General features: G+C 45.3%; 1 protein-coding gene across 1 annotated transcript; it reads right to left on the reverse strand.

Moving 5' to 3' along the window:
• Nucleotides 1-1,163: 1,163 nt before the first annotated feature.
• On the reverse strand, nt 1,164-18,679 carry CTR9 (CTR9 homolog, Paf1/RNA polymerase II complex component). Its single transcript, XM_073658298.1, has 25 exons — nt 18,506-18,679; nt 16,563-16,661; nt 15,609-15,848; nt 15,319-15,436; nt 15,146-15,235; nt 10,814-10,962; nt 9,923-10,030; nt 9,599-9,706; nt 9,284-9,520; nt 8,507-8,596; nt 8,292-8,420; nt 7,876-8,059; nt 7,462-7,550; nt 7,194-7,379; nt 6,936-7,023; nt 6,487-6,635; nt 6,264-6,380; nt 4,923-5,068; nt 4,764-4,835; nt 4,547-4,682; nt 4,252-4,398; nt 3,903-4,069; nt 3,382-3,460; nt 3,146-3,261; nt 1,164-2,955 (listed from the first exon to the last, which is right to left on the reverse strand). Exons 1-25 carry the CDS (start codon nt 18,548-18,550, stop codon nt 2,565-2,567), a joined length of 3,480 nt encoding a protein of 1,159 aa, XP_073514399.1. The 5' UTR covers nt 18,551-18,679; the 3' UTR covers nt 1,164-2,564.
• Nucleotides 18,680-19,121: the final 442 nt, after the last annotated feature.

Genomic DNA, 19,121 nt, shown 5'->3' on the forward strand with positions numbered 1-19,121 from the left:
GGACTAAGAAAAAACTCACTGAAAATACTAGACATTAGAAGTGCTGAGGTAAGAAGAGGCTGCTCACACGGCTGTCCACCCTGTCTGTGATCTGATTACCCTCTATTCCCAATGTAGAAGGGTGGAACAAAAATAAAACCATGGTTTGATCTGCCTTTTATGGACACTTTTCTAAACCTGATTAAATCTGTACCTGCAGCAAAGGAAGAAGCAAACAATTCTCTTAGTGTCCTAGTGGCAGCTAACAACGTGAGTGCTTCAGTGTCCTTCATAATGACATTGAGGAAAATTTGCCATAAATGTCACCGCATGGTGTGCCCATAAGGCAAAATCCATAGTGAAAATCCACAGCATACATTCTCTAATGATTCTAAGTTACATCATCCATTATTGATGATGGTGCAGTCACTGTGTACATACATTACATTACTTATCCTGTACTGATCCGGAGTTACATCCTGTATTATACTCCAGAGCTGCACTCACTATTCTGCTGCTGCAGTCACTGTGTACATACATTACATTACTGATCCTGAGTTACATCCTGTATTATACTCCAGAGCTGCACTCACTATTCTGCTGGTGCAGTCACTGTCTACATACATTACATTACTTATCCTGTACTGATCCGGAGTTACATCCTGTATTATACTCCAGAGCAGCACTCACTATTCTGCTGGTGCAGTCACTGTGTACATACATTACATTACTTATCCTGTACTGATCCGGAGTTACATCCTGTATTATACTCCAGAGCAGCACTCACTATTCTGCTGGTGCAGTCACTGTGTACATACATTACATTACTGATCCTGTGTTACATCCTGTATTATACTCCAGAGCTGCACTCACTATTCTGCTGGTGCAGTCACTGTGTACATACATTACATTACTGATCCTGAGTTACATCCTGTATTATACTCCAGAGCAGCACTCACTATTCTGCTGGTGCAGTCACTGTGTACCTACATTACATTACTGATCCTGAGTTACATCCTGTATTATACTCCAGAGCTGCACTCACTATCCTGCTGCTCACCCTAAATTTGTCACTTTACATTTTAAGCTGTCACGTCAATGAACTACAATCCCCATCATACCTTGTCAGCTCCCAGAAAACACAATAGAAGATGACAAACAATATTCTCACAGTATTTATTAAAGAACAACTTTTTACAGTTTAATGGAAATCAGAACATTTTTCCCTTTAAATAAAGTTTCCACAGGGATACATTGAGAACTAGAGAACGTTCTAAGAAACATTTCCACCAAGTGTCAAAAAAAGAAAAAAAATCTTTAACAAGTAACTCAAAGACTACAAAAAAGAAAAAAAGGAACAACTGTATCTTCCCCCATGGATGCCGACATTTCATTTTTATTAGTGGGAGATTGGCGGGTTGTCAGCCCATAAAACTCAATAGGATGCTTCATTTACAGAATATCATCTGTAATTCTTCCAATACATCCTAAAGGCAGGTGATTTCCCAGCAAGGAGTCTGCAGAATCTTTAAGGAGTCAGTGGACATTCACCAGCTTCCCACGCAAAGTCTTCTTAAAGGGATATTGCAGGCAAAAGCTTGAAGCTTCTAGTCTACAGTCACCTTGGAAAGTTGGTTTATGTACAGCAAGTCCCTTTGAAGGGTTCATAGATGGATATTGTTGTATAGTGCCTGTACACATGAGCACTTTTGCAATTTACATCTTATTAAAATTTGCAGCCGTTCTTGAGATCTTTATACTTTTCTTTACAGCTTGTTGCCTAGGAGACTGACGACCACTGCTGCTGTCAGTCTATCTTGTAACCACTGCAACGAAGCTGGCCGGGATTAGGAGACAACACTGCACTCCAGAAATACTGGCTGGCTTCAAAAAGCGCTTACAAGCTCAACAGAAAAGAGTTTGTAATCGCTGCACATGTTGATGGTCGGTCTCCAAGGCAACAATCTGTAAACAAAACCAAAAAAGCGTTTATGTCTCAAGAACAGCAAAAAAATTGAATAAGCCGTAAACGGTAAAAGTGCCATCTATGAAGAATGACCCTTTAATAGGAAAGCTCCATTATGAATAACAGAAAATATCATCATTTCTTATGCTCCAGTCACATTCAAAGCTGCAATCATTAAAGTACCAGGTTGTAAATGTTCAGCCGCAGCTATATAAAATGCAGCTATGGATGTGACTGGAGGAGACGAAGGAAAGGCTAAAGATTTGCACTTACTTAACATTACAACATTTTTAACTTCTTAAATGGAGTTCACAAGTTCATCTTTGCTTAAAAAGAAATAAAAAAAATTCTGCACTTTATTTTTGATAACCCCCAAAAAAGTTAATTAAATTTAGAGATCATCCCTCTAAAAAAACAAAACAAAACAGCAGAATGATGGAAAACTGCTGAAATAACAGTCGCAGTTATCAAGTCAGGCAAAATAACACTGGGATTTCACAAGGCGCCAAAAGAGGCGAAGTTTACAGCTCAAACCTTTGTCCAGAATTTTAGAAAATTTCCACTTTTTTTTAATTTTTTTTTTAATATTTACAATATTTAAATATTGAAAGTTTCACAGTTAGTCGCTGTCGTCATCAGATCCGCGCTCGGACTTTTCGTTGTTGGACGCTTCTGGTTCGGACTCGTTTCCGGATCCCCTGACAGATCCCTCGTTGCCGGACTCTCTGTCTGACTCTGGGCTCCGGGAAGCGGCTCGTGACTCGTTATCCGACGCCCCGGATCTGCTGTGCCGGGCGGACTGGATCGATTCGTTATCGGATCCAGAATCTGTTCTCTGCCTCTTCCGCGCCCAGCTGGTGTTGTCGTCAGATTCGTCGCCTGACTGTGGGGATCTCCGGATGCTGCCCGCGTCACTTCCAGATTTGTGTCCTCCGTCAGAATCGCTGTCGGACATTATGCGTTTCTTGGCGGGTCGGGTGTCGATGTCTGAGTCGCTGTTTTGGATGTTTCTAAAAAAAAATACAAGAATTTTTTTTTTTTTGATTGTTGAACACTTTTTCACTTGAGCGATGTCTGGCACTGGTTATAGGGACTATGCCAACTACCCCACTCCATAGCAAACAAGTAGATGAGCAGCCAGGTCAGAGTCCCTGATACTGGAGAGCACCTCTAAATCTGATGTAAGTTAGTTATTCTTACCCTTCATCGGCAATTTTAAGTTTGTCCTCGTCTGAAGAGTCGTCGCTGGAGGAGATCATGGCTTTTGACTTGATCTTGCCTTTCATGGAGGCCGGAGTTCTTTCCACTTTGGCTGGCTGAGGACATAAGATATAAGAAGCTGAGGTGGGAGCGGCCAGGAGGGATGCACAGTGTAACCACATGGGGGCGACATGTTGCGCTGGGAGCAGAAGCAGTGCGCAGAGAGTCTTATGTACCTGTTTCTTTGGTGGTCTCTTTTTGGCACGGGGACGTTGCTCTTCATCATCATCCGAGCCGTCGCCAGACTTCTGTGGCCTGATGGGAAGAGAGTGGGCGAGAAAGCTGAGTGACTAGTAATACTGCACCCATAGGGCCGGTCACACAGCTTTTACACGTCTGAAAGGACAATCCGCCTGCCGGGAAACATCTCTTGCTCCCAAACCAATGCACAGCGCAGCAGATGTGCTGATCACAAGGTACCCAGCTTTCCCATCCTAATCATCGTATTATAATTATGGAGAGCTAGGATGGAAATATAATGAGGAGAAAGAGGTCTGTGGCTGCTAAATGTGAGGAACACGTTGCAAACATCTGCAGGAGACAACAGGCGCCATATTGGTGGTCACACACCCAGCGTCTCCGAAGACTGACAACTAGGTAAGGGATAGACATCAGGAGGACTAGAGGCTTCTCCAGGAGACTCCCCATATTCCCTAATGCCCTATACAGAGGGTTACATGTGCATCGCAGAACTCACCTCTTCCTTCGCTTTTTCTTTTTCTCTCCTTCGTTCTCATCTCCTCCCTCCTGCTCTCCTCCGCTGCTGCTTCCGCCGCCCTTCTTCCTCCTCCTCTTTTTTGGAGGCAGGTCCTCATCAGAGTCATCGTTGACAAACTCCTCAAACTCCCCGTTCTTTTTGGATCGCTGTAGGGGAAAGAACAACATGAAGATAGTCATGTACAATGCTGCCCAGAACCTAAAGTTCCCGTACAGCAGAGCCCACGGTACTGGCACAACAGAGACCGGTGCTGCCCAGGAGTCACGTACAGCAGGGCCCGGGATCAGGTGCCATCCAGGCCTGCATGACGTCACCATACAAGACTCACCCGTCCACCACCGCCTCCTCGCTTCTTCTCTTTTGGAGTCTCCATGTCTCCAGTGAACTGCAGGATGTTCTTGGTCTTCTCCACATATTGTGCCCTTTGCTCCAGGAGTTTCTTCTGCTCTTCGATCTCTTTGAGACGTTTCTCTTCCTGAAAGTTTATAAAGAAAAAGAAGCTATGGATCAAGGAACGGCCGGTAACTTACCAACACAACAAGCCCATCACTCACCGTCACTGTCACCCTCAGCCCCCAGCTCTCCTCTTAGTTGCTATCCTGTGTGAGGCCAAGGACACCCACCTGTTCCTTCAGCAGCTTCTGCCGCAGAACCTCCTTCTCCTGCTCCTGCTTGGCTCGCAGCTCCTTCTCCTCCTCATCCTGCTTGCGAGCTCGAGCCACGTGATACTGAGCCTGACTCAGAAGGTCAGAGCATTGCCTACAACGGGGACAACAGCATGTTAAGGTGAAGGTCCACATCCTCGAGTAGAGTTGTGTTCCTCATCCCTGCAGCACGTACCTGGCCTCAGACGCTGCGAGCGCCAAGTCAAACCTCATCTTGTCACCAACTTTACTCAAGTAATTGAAGTATCTGCAGGAGAAACAGCAGGAGGTCAGATATCGCAGACAAGACATCACCGATGTGGCCGTGGTCCTCAGACGCAGGTGTCCCTCTCACCGGTGGGCGAGCTCCAGCTCCTTGACAGCGTTCAGGACTTCCTTCAGGTTACTCTTCTCGTCTTTCAGCACTGAGGTCGCCAGCCTCTGCAGGACCAGGGCCACATTAAACATGAGGACGGTGTCATTAGGGGCCACGTGCCGAGCCTGCAGGGTCAGAGGAGGAGTCCAAGTCAACAATCAAGATCTTCTAAAAGATTTTCTTGCTGTCAGTGTATATGCTTCCATTCAAAGACTGAAAACCCGTCCTGACCTGGGCCTGCTCACACCACGGCATGGCTGATTAAGACGTCTCGGACAGGGACTGCACCTGATTTAAGGCCCGGTCACACTAAGCGATGCAGCAGCGATCCCGACAACGATACGACCTGTCAGGGATCGTTGCTGCGTCGCTATGTGGTCGCTGGTGAGCTGTAAACAGGCAGGCTCACCAACGATCAGGGGAGCAGCGACATCGTGGAAAGAATCTTTCCACGATGTCCTGCTCCCGGTTACCAGCCTGCTGAAGCAGGAGCAGGCTGGTAACTATGATAAACATCGGGTTACTAAGTGCGTGTGTGCCCCTAGTAACCCGATGTTTACCATGGATACCACTCTGCTACGGTGCGCGGGAGGTTACCGTTCACCTTAGCAGAGTCGTATCCATGATAAACATCGGGTTACTAGGGGCATACCCGCACTTAGTAACCCGATGTTTATCATGGATACGACTCTGCTAAGGTGAACGGTAACCTCCCGAGCTCCGTAGCAGAGTGGTATCCATGGTAAACAGCGGGTTACTAAGTGCGCGCGTGCCCCTAGTAACCCGATGTTTACCATAGTTACCAGCCTGATCGTTGGTCCCGCTGGTCGCACACAGCGATGTGTGCTGGCCAGCGGGAGGCCAACGACCAAAAAATGGTCCAGGACACTTTGCAGCGATCAGCGACCTCACAGCAGGGGCCTGATCGCTGCAAAGTGTCACACATAGTGACATCGCTGGTGAGGTCGCTGTTGCGTCACCAAAACCGTGACTTAGCAGCGATCTCGCTAGCGATATCGCTATGTGAGACGGGGGCTTAAGGCCGAATTCAGAAACCCAATCTGGGTACAGACCGAGATTTCTGGGCCAACCGTGGGTCTCCTGAACCAAATTCAGCTGCCTCGTAGACATACATGTCAAGGTCAGGAGACCTGTAAACTACGGTCTGGACTCTGATGTCCAAATTCGACCTCAGAAATTATCAGGACGGGTCCACTGAGAACCCAAATGAGTGGAAGTTTGCTGGCAGTGAATAGAAACTGATGAAGGAGAAGTAAGGAACTGAATGAGTCCCATGATCCAGGACGTATCGGCGCTCACCTTCAGCAGGATCTGCTTACACTCCTGCAGTTTCCCGCATTTGAACAAGGCTCGGGCCAAGTAGAGCAGAACCTCAGTGTTCTGGTGCTTGTAGAACTTGCGCAGACAGTTTTCATACTACAGAGGTAAAAAAGAAGACAAGTCACCTCCGAGCTCCAGCTCATTCATCGGAGGCGGCCCAGAGACGACAGGCCAGGAAAGAAAACCCCGAGACTCTGCCTACCATCTGCACTGCGCTGATGTACTGCTTCTGCTCCACGTAGATATGGGCCAAGTTCAGCCAGACGTCACTGATCTCTGCAGTGGCCTCTCTGACCTGGGCAAAGACGTCACGGGCTTCTCGCACATATCCTTTGTGCGCCAGCACGGCCCCTTACATAAAAAGGGTAAATCTGTGACCTTCTATAAATAAAGCATGTGCCCGCCACTGACCTGCAGTCTACAGTTTAGATGCAGAATTAATCTCCAGATCTGGAATAAAGCCACTAATGTACACAGTGACTGCACCAGCAGAATAGTGAGTGCAGCTCTGGAGTATAATACAGGATGTAACTTAGGATCAGTTATGTAATATATGTACACAGTGACATTAAGTAAATATGGGAAGAGGGGGATAATGTCTGATCAGCTCCGTCTCCTGTATCAGGCGTTAGTAATGACCTCGGTACGTACCTATGCCGTTTGCGGCATACAGATTCTTGGAGTCATTTCTCAGCACCTGTTTGTAGATCGCCAGCGCACGATCCTGGTGACGCTTTTCCTGTGGGGGGGGCGGAATAAACTATGATCTTTGCTAATAAAGACGATATGCAGCTTCATATGTGGGGGGGGGGGGGGGGGGGGGGGGGGTTGTACTGGAATGTAACAGGCTGAAAATCCAAGGATCCATCTGCCCAATCCAATGCTATGGGAGTCATAAGATGCACTTACCTTTTCCCGATCTCGGGTGGGCTGGTGCAGTGTCTGTAGCCACACGTTGCCCAGCGCCAGCATAGAGTAGGTGTCATTTTGGGTGGATGGTTGCTTCAAAATCCTTTCAAACTTCTTTTGTCCAGGTCCCCATTCCTGCTTGGCCAAGTGGAGGTTTCCAATCAAGGACCAAGCGTCGGGGTGATCCTGAAAGCAGCAATGGAGATCGGTTTACGACTAGGCCCGAGTCTTGACCGCTGAGACTCGGCAGGTGGCCACCAGACTCTACCTGGTTAATCTGAAGAGCTTCTTTAAACCAATCTGAAGCTTCGTAGAAGTTTCCTCTGTCTCTGGCCATGGCTCCCAGGCGCAAGTAACCTGGGCAAAGAAGAAAAATGTGGAAATCTGTGACTTCTCGATACCACACCACTTGGCGAGAAGTCTACAAGGCGCGAGGACAGCAGTTGTACATGATGCAATGGCTGAAAGCAAAGAAAGCTCCAACCATAGAAAACTGACTGATTTGATGCCGGAGTCAATAGTGTCCGCAACATCTAATCTGTTAGAGGGGGCTCCTTGTGTGCTGCGACTTGATCACAGGGTACTGACGGGACACAATGGCGCCCCCTAGAGCCCCCTGCTATGTTTTTACTCCTATTAGACAAAAGGAGAAGAGACAAGATCACGGCGACCGTAAACTTACAGTCCACATAGTTGGGATGTTCCCTCAGGATGTTCTTGTACAGCTTCTCCGACTCGTGGAACTCGCACAGAGCCTCATACAATCTCGCCAGGTTATAGTTAGTGGTGACGGAAATGGCGCTGTAGTAATGTTCGTCGTGTTCGGCTTCAGCTTTAGCGCGATCCAGGGACACCAAGAAGTATTTCTGTAAACCCATAGACATGATATATGATCCAAATGCAACTCAGTTTTCCCCCTGGAATGACCATACACCTGAAATGTTGGCGTCAATTTTGCATTAATTTAGAGGATCACGCAACTTATTTATTTTGTGGTAGAAAGTCACAATCAAAAGGTCTGAGACAAAAAGAAACGGTATTTTTTAGTTTGTGCTAAATTCATGAAAAATTTGGTGCAAAAAAACAAGAAAAACATACCTTTGCTTCTCCAAGGTTGCCCAGACGGTAGTGAAGAGCTCCCACGTTATTGAGGATCTCCGGGGGAACATCCGCCTGCACCTTCTCCTGTAGGATCCGTGTGGCTGTGCCGTAGGCGGACAGGGCGTTCTGTGGGAAAACATGAGATGGTTGAAGACAGTCAGGCATATAAATGATGCACCTCTCCCCCGTCCTATATGGGCAATAATCCTTACCAGGATATCTGTCTGCTCCAAGATCTGAGCGAGCTCAATCCATGCCTCCACATCATCCGGGTACTGCTCAGTGACCTTCTTCAGGTGGCTCTGGAGAGAGAAGCAGTGACCGATTAAGTAAGAGGATCTGGATGTTATACAGGGGTTCTGGACTCCCCCTTCAGAAGCTAGAATGGAGGGGTACTGTGTACGAGGGTTACACTTTATATACATGATCTGTACAGGACAGGAGCGATGGGATTAAAATATCTCCAAAATACTATCCCAATATGTAATAGGTATAATAATAATAATAATATTAGCAAATACCTCCAATTACAAATGTAGTATAGATCTTTTGATTTGCATTGTTACTTACCCCAAGTGCAGTGCATTGCAGTAGCATAGGTATCCATGGTTACGACCACTCAGTGACAGTTAGCTAGTTGCTAGTGGTTGTAACCATAGATACCTAAGCTACTGCAATGCCCTGCACATGGGGTAAGTGGCAATGCAAATCAGAAAAACTATACTACATTTCTAATTATAGACATTTGCTAATATTATTATTACATCTACTACACATTGGGATAGGATCTTGGAAATGGGAATACCTCTATCAATTTTAGACAACTGCTGGTTGAACAATGGTTTGCACGGCAGCTTTCTGACATACTGGATATTTATCTCCTTTAACATCAGAGACCCCATACACAGACTATAAGCTCATATTAGTGTAATGTGTATGGCTGCCGGACCACCAGCACCGTCTGGGTCTAGGACATGCTGCTTCCTCACCTTTGCGATGTCCCTCTTCTCCTGGTCCTCGGAGGCAGCGTACAGTGACCCCAGGATCTTCATGGTCTCGTAGTTGTTGGGATAGGCCTTTAGCACCTTTTCGAAGCACTGAGCTGCGTTCTCCTTATCGCCTCGGTATATATACATCTGTCCCAGTCCGAAAAACGGCAGCACAAACGAGGCGGCGGCAAACTGCGTGGCCTGATAGTAATACTGAAACGCCTGATCATAATCCTCCTGAGACAAGACGATACCCAGAGTGAGGGACGGCACAGACCTGATGGATCCCCCCAGCCGTCACAGCTGCCCCCATACCTGCACGTGGAAGGAGCGGGCCAGCTGGTAGCAGCTCTCAGCCTGCATGGCCTCCACTTCAGTGTTGTGAAACGCGTGGAGAGCCAGATGCTGAACTTTGCTGTAATCCTTGAGGAGAATGAACCGAAACCATGAAAATACTGCACCATACAAGTCACAAATACTTCATGTCCGGACCCCCCTTTATTGGAGATACGTGATGATTTAAGGATATTTTACATCACTCGTGCCACAGAAGAACGCGTCGGTCGGCCTCCACCCCAGCTGATAACGGGAAACTAAAGATTCTGTGTCTTTTCACTAAACACCGCAAATAAGTCTCACCTTCTTGAAGAAAAAGTGATTGGCCAAATGATTGAGCACCATAGGGTTGCTGGGGTCAATGGTGTACGCTTTCGACAGCAGCTGGACGCCATTTTTTATGGAATCGGCCTGCGTAAAATAAACATGATTTTCTTTAATTAACGTTGCAACAGATTAGGAGAGAAAATAATAAAAAAGTGAACTTAGATCCCACCGACAACGTATTTCCTACACCCAGGACTCATGTATAAAATCAATTAAATTTAGTGATAGCAGCGGGAAGTGAATGCTTGCCAACGTCACGACATGGTCATGGCGTTGGCCTCCAGTGGTGCACGCCCAGGCTGAGATCTCGATCTGTGCATTCAACGCCTCCGTTGACCATTTTACCGAAGTCCACCACAGTGAAAGCAATGTAAGTGCGGGGCCCCCGCTGACATTTTGTGACAGCCCGGGGTCCGCCGCAGCATCACACTGCTAAACACCCCCCCCCCCCCCCAGCCAAGGGCCCGCAGCATTGCTCCATTCCTGCCGTCTCCAGCAGAAGCGACCCTGCCTCCTGTGACCCCATTCCACCACCGCCACCCCCCCGATAAGCTACCATACAAGCGGATTGTAAGACGCACCACCATTTTATTAATTTTTTTCCCCATATTTTCCACCCCAAAATTTGGGGTGCGTCTTACAGTCCGCAAAATACAGTGTATATGAAAATGCAATTACGCAAAACGAGCGTAGACGGCTCTAGGACATGGATAGCAAGTGCATGGAAAGAATAAAGGTAATCGAATGGACAAATCATGGAGTGCCGTGAATTATATGCTGTGAAGTTGGACTGAACGTGAAGCTCTTATCCCCTCACATTGGACAACTTTAGTGTCAGTACATGAGAAGACACTTCGGGCCGCTCACCTCCTTGTTGTTAAGCTCCAGAACTGCCAAACCGACCAAGGCGCCCACACATTTGGGGTTCAGGTCCAGCGCCCGTCCAAAGGCCAAGCGAGCTTTATCCATCTTGTTGAGTTTTACAAAACAGTGTCCCATACCCAACCTCACACCGGCTGCAGAAACACAAGATGCAGACGCACATCCAAGACAAACTATCAAAACTGAGGACTTAGTGACAATTCGTCATAGACTGTAAGCTTGCGAGCAGGGCCCTCACTCCTTTCGATATGAGATATGCTTATTCTGTATTGTTTGTATAAGTCCCCCCCTAAAATTTGTAAAGTGCTGCGGAATATGTTGGCGCTATAAAAATTATTATTATTAATAGTGTGGGGAGAGTGTACTGTAAGGTTCAGTTCTGGGTTATCTACCTCTGGGACATTAATTTTTTGCCTTAAATGCATGTATTTGAGGCTAAAAATAATTTTTGCAATTGGGTTTCATTAAAAATATTGCACCGTTTGACTTTTACAGGCTCCTTGTTTTGCTGCAGATTCAACTTTGATGTGGTCTGTGGTCATAAATCAGCCGAGAGGAGCTCAACAAGCGAGTCCAAACATTCCCATTATACTGTCAGAATAAGCTCACTGATGGATTCTCAGCTAACTCACACTGCAGCCAGCAATAGACACTGCAACACAAAGGCTTAACCGCTTCCCAACCGCCCACTGTACATAAACGTCTGCGCTGCCTGGGCTCTGTGCAGCGCCGACGTTTATGAACGGTCGGTGGTCCCGCAGCCCTCAGGAACCCCAGGGTCCTGCAAGTGCTACGGTTGTGGTTCAGAGCTACAGCTCTGACAGGGGACATCATCGGGACCTGATTGGATCAAGTCCCAATGATGTTAACCCTTTGCTATCTTCTATATGACGAAGATAGTGAGAGGAGAGGGGGTCGTCCACTTACCTCTCCGACGGCCCCCTGATGCCTTCCAGGACCTGCCGTTGTTATGACAGCTGGAGGTCACATGACCGCCTCCAGATCTGCCATATATGGTGTCCTGCTGAGCTCAGGCTGCAGCTGAGTCCAGCAGGAGACAGTGTGAAACTGTCAGCAAAGTTCTCATGCACACAGTAATAAAAATAAAAAACTGAGCAAAAAACTATGCTTTTTCATCATATCGCCAAACAAAAAGTGGAAAAAAATGCGATCAAAAAGCAAAATGGAAATAAAAAAAATAGTACCGCTGAAAACGTCATCTTGTTCCGCAAAAAAAAAAAGCCGCCATACAGCTCCATCATCCGAAAAATAAAAAAAGTTATAGCTCTCAGAATAAAGAGATGCAAAAAAAATATTTTTTCTATAAAATTGTTTTATTGTGTAAAAGCGCCAAAACATAAAAAAATATACAGTAAGTGTAGTATCGCTGTAAACGTACTGACCCGAAGAATAACGCTGCCTGATCACTTTTACCACACGCAGAACGGCATAAAAAAAAAAAAACAAAAAAAAAAAACAATTCTTGAATTGTTGTTTTTTGTTAATTTTACCTCCCAAAAAACGGAATAGAAAGCGATCAAAAAACGTCACGTACCCAAAAATGGTACCAATAAAAATGTCAACTCGTCCCGCAAAAAACAAGCCGTCACATGACTGTTGGCCAAAATCTGGAAAAATTATAGCTCTCAAAATAGGGCGATGCAAAAACTAGATTTTGCAAAAAAAAGCATCTTAGTGTGTGACAACTGTCAGTCATAAAAACCTGATATAAATCTGGTATCTCTGTAATCGCACTTACCCGAAGAATAAAGTAATCTCATCACTTATACCGCACGAGGAACGGCGTAAAAAATAAATAAAACTAATTCTTCACCTGCTACTGATTAGTTTATTATGTCTCCCAAAGATCGCAGTAAGGCGCAGAGCCTTACATTTATCCTGCGCTCTGCGCTGAGCACTTACACCAGAGTTTCCGTGTAATCTCTGAAATACGTGATTCAGCCGGAACCCATGATGGAAGATTCCCTGTAATGAGGCAGATATAGGCCACTGTGGATGCCGTCTGGCTTGTGATCCCACGGTGTCATTTGTTTTAGGCGTGCATAAAAGTGCGGTTGGCCACAGTTTTGTGCACTTCTGAAAAAAAGGACACCGCTAAAATAAGGCCAGACGGAGTCCAGAGTAACTCTGCTGCCTCATTATAGTGAATGGATCCCGCAGGGGTTTCATCTGAATTACATCACTTGGAAAATTAGATGGAAACCCCGATGTAAGTGCTCAGCCTAGAGCGCCGGATAAATGTTACGTAAAATGTTCCCAATAAAAGCTTCAACTCAGTCCTCAAAAAAAGCTAGTCCCCACTCAGGTCCGTCATCTGTTAAAAATATTCCAAGTTACTGGTAGCAGAAAGGCTCTGGAAAAGCGAAATGGCCCTTGTCCCCCAAAAGAAATTCAGAAAAGTTTGTGCTCCCAAATCCAAATGCCTAATCTACAAAAATTTGTTCTCCAATTGTCAAATAGCGCTCCGTCCCCCCCCAGATCTCGCCGTATGGCTAAGCGGTACGATACAGCCACATATGGGGTATTGCCACTTTTAGAAGAAATTGTGTGACACATTTCGGCACCATTTTTACCCATTGCCCTGTGTGAAAATGTAAAATCTGAGGGTAAAACATTTTTTGTGGTAAAAATACAATTATGTTTTCTTCACTGCCCAATGGTATAAATTTAAAAATTAAAAAATACTCACTACTTCCCTAGATGAATTCCTTGAGAGGTGTAGTTTACAAAATGGGGTCACTTGTGGGGGTTTCTGCTGTTTCGGCATGTCAGCGACTCTTCAAATGTGACATGGTGTCTGCAGCCTATCCCAGCCAACATAGCGCTCCTTTCTCTTCCGAACCCTGCCGTACACCAAAGCAGTGGTTTTCCCCCACATATGGGGTATCGGCGTGTTCAGGAGAAATTGCACAACAAATTTCATGGTGCAATTTATCCTATTACCCTTATGATAATGCAAAATTAAGGGATGAAAAACGTTTTTTGTGGGAAAAATGTGAAAATTTTATTTTTACAGCTCAATATTATAAACTTCTGTGAAGCAGCTGGGAGTGCAAGGTGCTCACCACACATCTAGATAAGTTCCCTAAGGGGTCTAGTTTCCAAAATGGTGTCACTTGTGGGGGGTTTCCACTGTTTAGGCACATCAGGAGCTCTCCAAATGCAACATGGCATCTGCTAATTATTCAGACAAATTTTACATTCAAAAAGTCTAATGGCGCTCCTTCCCTTCCAAACCCTGCAGTGCGCCCAAACAGTGGTTTTCCCTCACATATGGGATATCAGCGCGCTCATGAGAAATAGCACTACAAATTGTGTATTCCATTTTTCTTGTTACCCCTGTGAAAATAAAAAAATTGGGTCTAAAGTAACATTTTTGTGAAAAAAAGTTAAATGTTCGTTGTTTTCTTCCACATTCCAAAAATTCCAGTGAAACACCTGAAGGGTTAATAAACTTCTTGAATGTGGTTTTGAGCACCTTGAGGGGTGCAGTTTTTAGAATGGTTTCACTTTTGGGTATTTTCTGTCATAAAGACCCCTCAAAGTCACTTCAAATAAGATGTGGTCCCTAAAAAAATGTTTTTGTAAATTTTGTTGGAAAATTGAGAAATCGCTTGTCAACTTTTAACCCTTATAGCTTCCTAACAACAAAAAAAAAATTTTGGTTCCAAAATTGTGCTGATGTAAAGTAGACATGTGGGAAATGTTATTTATTAACTATTTTGTGTGATATATCGCTCCGATTTAAGGGCATGAAAATTCAAAGTTTTGAAAATTGCAAAATTTTCTAAATTTTCGCCAAATTTCCATTTTTTTTTCACAAATAAACGCAAGTGATATCAAAGAAATTTTACCACAATCATGAAGTACAATATGTCACGAAAAAACAATCTCAGAATCAGGGGGATCCATTGAAGCGTTCCAGAGTAATTACCTCAAAGTGAGTGGTCAGAATTGAAAAAATTGGCCCGGTCACGAAGGCAAAAACAGGCTCTGGCGCGAAGTGGTTAAAGAAGGCAAACGGTTCAACATTTTTAATGAAACCCAATCATAAAAATTAACTGTAGACAAAAATGCATGCATGTAAGAAAAAAAAAAGTGTCCCCTAAAGGTGGGCAAGCACTTTAACAGCAAACTAAGACCAGTGATGCACTGTCATTTATTGCTCTCAAGGTGGCCCTGACATTGATCACTTTAGGAAGTTATTAGCAGTTTACAAGGTCAATCCACAAGAACAAGATTATACCCTTGCACAGACTAGGGGTTTTCCTCACCATAGGACTCCAGTGGTCTTACCAGGGCAGCCGGGGTTGGTACGCAGAGCCTTCTTATAATAGGCCAGGGCTCCTCTGTAGTCCTTCTTGTTAAAGGAGATGCAAGCCTTTCCTGCAAAATTTATTTAAAAAAAAAAAGTGTGAAAAAAAACCCCTCAAGAAAAACGAACATGGCCGCCGTTCTGTGAACCTTACCGAGCAAAGCGGGAATGTTATTTGGCGACTGATTGAGAACGAAGTGAAACTGCGCGTCTGCCTGGTCCATCTTGTCTCCCTCCAGCAGACAGAAGCAGGCTCTGCCCAGCAAGTGGTTCTGGAAAATACACACATAATGAAGGATCCAGAGCCGAGCGATCCACCAGCACTCACCCAGCAATGACTATTGGTGCATTCCAGCCAATGCATCCTGGCGGTCCAAAACTACAAATCCCAGCATGACCTGGAAGCTGCGGGACTGTGTCAGCTCCTGTACACACAGCACTCACCTGGTCGTACATGATGATCTTGTCGGCCATTGTGTACAGCAGGGTGGCCTGGGTGATCAGCTCCTTTTTGCTGTCTTTGTTCTTCTCTTTCCGGGCCTGCTGGACATAGTAGGCTGCCAGTGTATCCAGACAGGTCATCTGATCTTTCTCATGGTCCCGGTAGTCTAGGTTGCCGTCTATCCGTGCCGCCTCCAGCAGCTTCACAAAGTCTTCTGTCTTCCCCTGCTTGTAATACTCCAGCTGGAGAGAGGGAGAAGGACGGCAGATCAGTAACAAGAAGAACACACGTCGTAGCGGAAGAAAAGGTCTGGACTGGACCAATACAGAATGGCCCAAATCTCTTCACACGAGTCATAAAAGAACCTAGGAGCGGGGATCGGTAACATGGATGACTGGTCAGGAACATCCCTGAACTTATACGCCACCAGGGGGCGCTCCAACAAGATCAGTGCACTCTTGTATGGAAATGGCAGTGATACATTTGAGGGATTCGCCTTCATGTGTGATGTACAAACGGCACCAGATCCCTATTTAATTTTCCAGTTATTTTTGCAAACATCTGACAACCTTTGCTGTATCCTAAACCTCTTAATGCATCTAGTATATTTGTCAGTGCCCAGTGGTTAGGATTTGTAACAGCTCATGGTGCAAGCTGATGACACATGGGTTGGCGGCCATTGTTTTCACTGACACCGAACTGGTTTAAAAGGGACACTGTAAAGTCACAGCGATCACTACTGATTTTTCAGCTGTTGAGGAACTACAACTGCCAGCAGATATGGGCATGCTGGTAGTTTTACAGTTTTCAGCCCACTTTCCCTATGAATAATTGGACAGGAGCCATCTTATGGCGGAGTAACTTGGGGTGACAGGTTATTGATCCGATGCATAGTGCCGCCATATTGTAACTAGAAACCCCGGGTGTCACCAGTCCTGGCAACACTGGACACTCACCGCCAAGGCGATCCATATGTGCAGCTGGGTGTGCTCCTGCTTCAGGATGCTGATCACCTCATCCCCCTCCGGTAACTGATCGAAGTCGAGCTCGATGACCTGTAGGGAGGAAAGCAGGTAAAAAAAAAAGCCATTTATAAACAGGTGAGACACAATGACACGAGGCTTATGGGATTGATCAGTGCAGGGAGGGCATGCTGGCATCATCAAGGCAGAACGTCCATTTCTGAGTTGATATTATTCTGCAGCGTTTGGATGCTGCCGCTGGTTTACACTGACAGTCTTGTGCTCACAAATCCAGAGGGGAAAAAACAGCATTCACATCTGAACACTGCCTAGAAACGACCTCTGTCTGTGCCCCTGAAGAGAGGCACAGTCTTACCAATCAAAACCTCCAACAAAGATTATGGACCAAGGGTGATGTGAGAATTAAAGGGGTTGACCACTACTGAACACTCCCTTACTAATGGCTGCAGGATGCCGCACAAGTTACCTCCCAGACCGGTATCATTCCTCTGATCTTACTGATGTGTCGCTCACCAAACCTCAGCTGCTCCTCCATAGTGCTTAAAGCATTCCCCTACAGTCTCTTACTTTCCTCTTCCAGGGAGGTGTCAGGTGGCTGCTGACTGTCTGCAGCGGTGATACTCCATCTGAGCTGGAAGAGATCACAACGAGACTGCTTCTTCCAGCTCAAACCAAAGTGACTAAACAGGAAGCCAGGGGTCCGGTGAGGGGTCTGAGAGGAGAGCATGTCTTTTTTTTTTTTTTTTTTTTTTAAGCACTCCCATTGACCCATTTTTTTTTATATTTAAGTAGTGGACAACCCCTTTAAGATGACATCTACTTTAGCTCTAAGAAATGAAGCAGTTGCATGTGACTTTTGTAATGTTCGCACATAGCAGATGTGCTGCGGATTTTGCATTCATAAAATCCACAGTGTATTATAGTGGCTGCAATGTGCGGCATCTACAGGCTGAAAAAAAATCCTTGCAAAAACGGACCAGCAGGGAGGACTTCAACCTATACAGGGGATTTTGCTTTTTCAATGAAGGTACTAAGGGCCAGGGGGAGCTCATTACGGGTGGAGGAAAGGCGATTCCGGCAGCCAAACAGGAAAGGGTTCTTTACAGTCAGACTGTGTAATGCCAGAGGTAGTGATGGCTGACACTATAACAGCTTTATACAAGGGCTGGATGATTTCCTCAGTACATAACATTGTGGGTTATAGATAATTTAGTGACAAAGTGTGTAATTGGTCTAGGATGGACAGACCTGGGTCTTTTTTCAACCTATGTAATCTATCAGGTTAAATTGACGTCCACATTAAAAAAAATTCCTCATGTAGATTTTTTTTTTTCTGTTAAATCACTGACCCCCCCCAAAAATGCAATAAAAAGCAAGTAAAACGTCACCAATAAAAACATCAGCTCGACGCGCAAGAAACGAGCCGTCACCCAGCGCCTGCGACGGGAAAATAAAGAAAGTTACTGGTCTCAGAAAATTAAGAAAAAACAAACAAACAAAAAAAAAAAGTTTTGATTTTTAATATTACAATTTAAAAAAAAATAGAAATAAAAACTCTACCAGTTTGGTGTCAAGGGAATTTCAGGGACCTGAAGAGTCGTGTCATCACGTCGCCATTAACGAACACCGGGAAAACAAAACCCTCAAATACCCGGACGAACCACCTTTTTTTGGGGGGGGTTCACCGCACTCAGACTGAACAAAAGCGCAAAAGATATAAAAAAAAAAATGGAAAAAAAAATGTCCAGGAAGATGTCAGCATCACAAACACAAGACTGAGCAATACATGATGGCTGCAGGATGCACAGGGTTAATCCCTGGTACTTGGAGGGGGGAGAAGGGGGCAGCAGGTGAGAAGTTTAGTGTTGGGGTCGGGTGAGCTCCTCCCTCCGTCCCCTCTATACTCCCGTCCTCACCTCGTCAGTGTCCCTGAGAGGGATCTCGATGGAGCCGCGAGACATCGTTGCCGCTTCCTCAGTTCCCACCGTCCAAACTGCGACCTAGAACCGAACAGACTGCTGGGACCTAAGCGTCACATGACCAGGAAGGGGCGGAGTTTCTCCCATTTACCGTACACAACCATTAGGAACGGAGACCCGGCGGGGTCAATCTAAGCATGCCCGGAAATAACCAATTGCGTCACTTCCGGCGATTACTTATACGTGTAAAGTTTTTGAAAAAAAGTGTCGCCTGTAAAGGGCAGAGGCGCCATTTTATTGGTTTGATACCAGTAAATTATTATTAGATGTATATTTATAATATTTGTAATATTATAATGTTCAGGATATGAATGACCTTCACATGTTTCACTAAGACTAGATAGAGAACCCAAACACCTACATGTGGTTGGTATTATGTAGTTCAGTATAATCATTCATTTGGGGTGGGTTTTTGCTGTCTTCATGGGGAAGTTTTTGTATTGATTTTTTAATTGTTGAAAAAAAATTAATGAAACACAATTGTAAAAATTATATTTATCCCTGAATATACAGTATGCATATAAGTAATGAAAAAAAATGTTCTGGACGGTGG

Source organism: Phyllobates terribilis, unplaced genomic scaffold, assembly GCF_046119375.1.
Source record: "Phyllobates terribilis strain yellow unplaced genomic scaffold, ASM4611937v1 Scaffold_13__5_contigs__length_258822181, whole genome shotgun sequence".
Lineage (NCBI taxonomy): Eukaryota > Metazoa > Chordata > Amphibia > Anura > Dendrobatidae > Phyllobates > Phyllobates terribilis.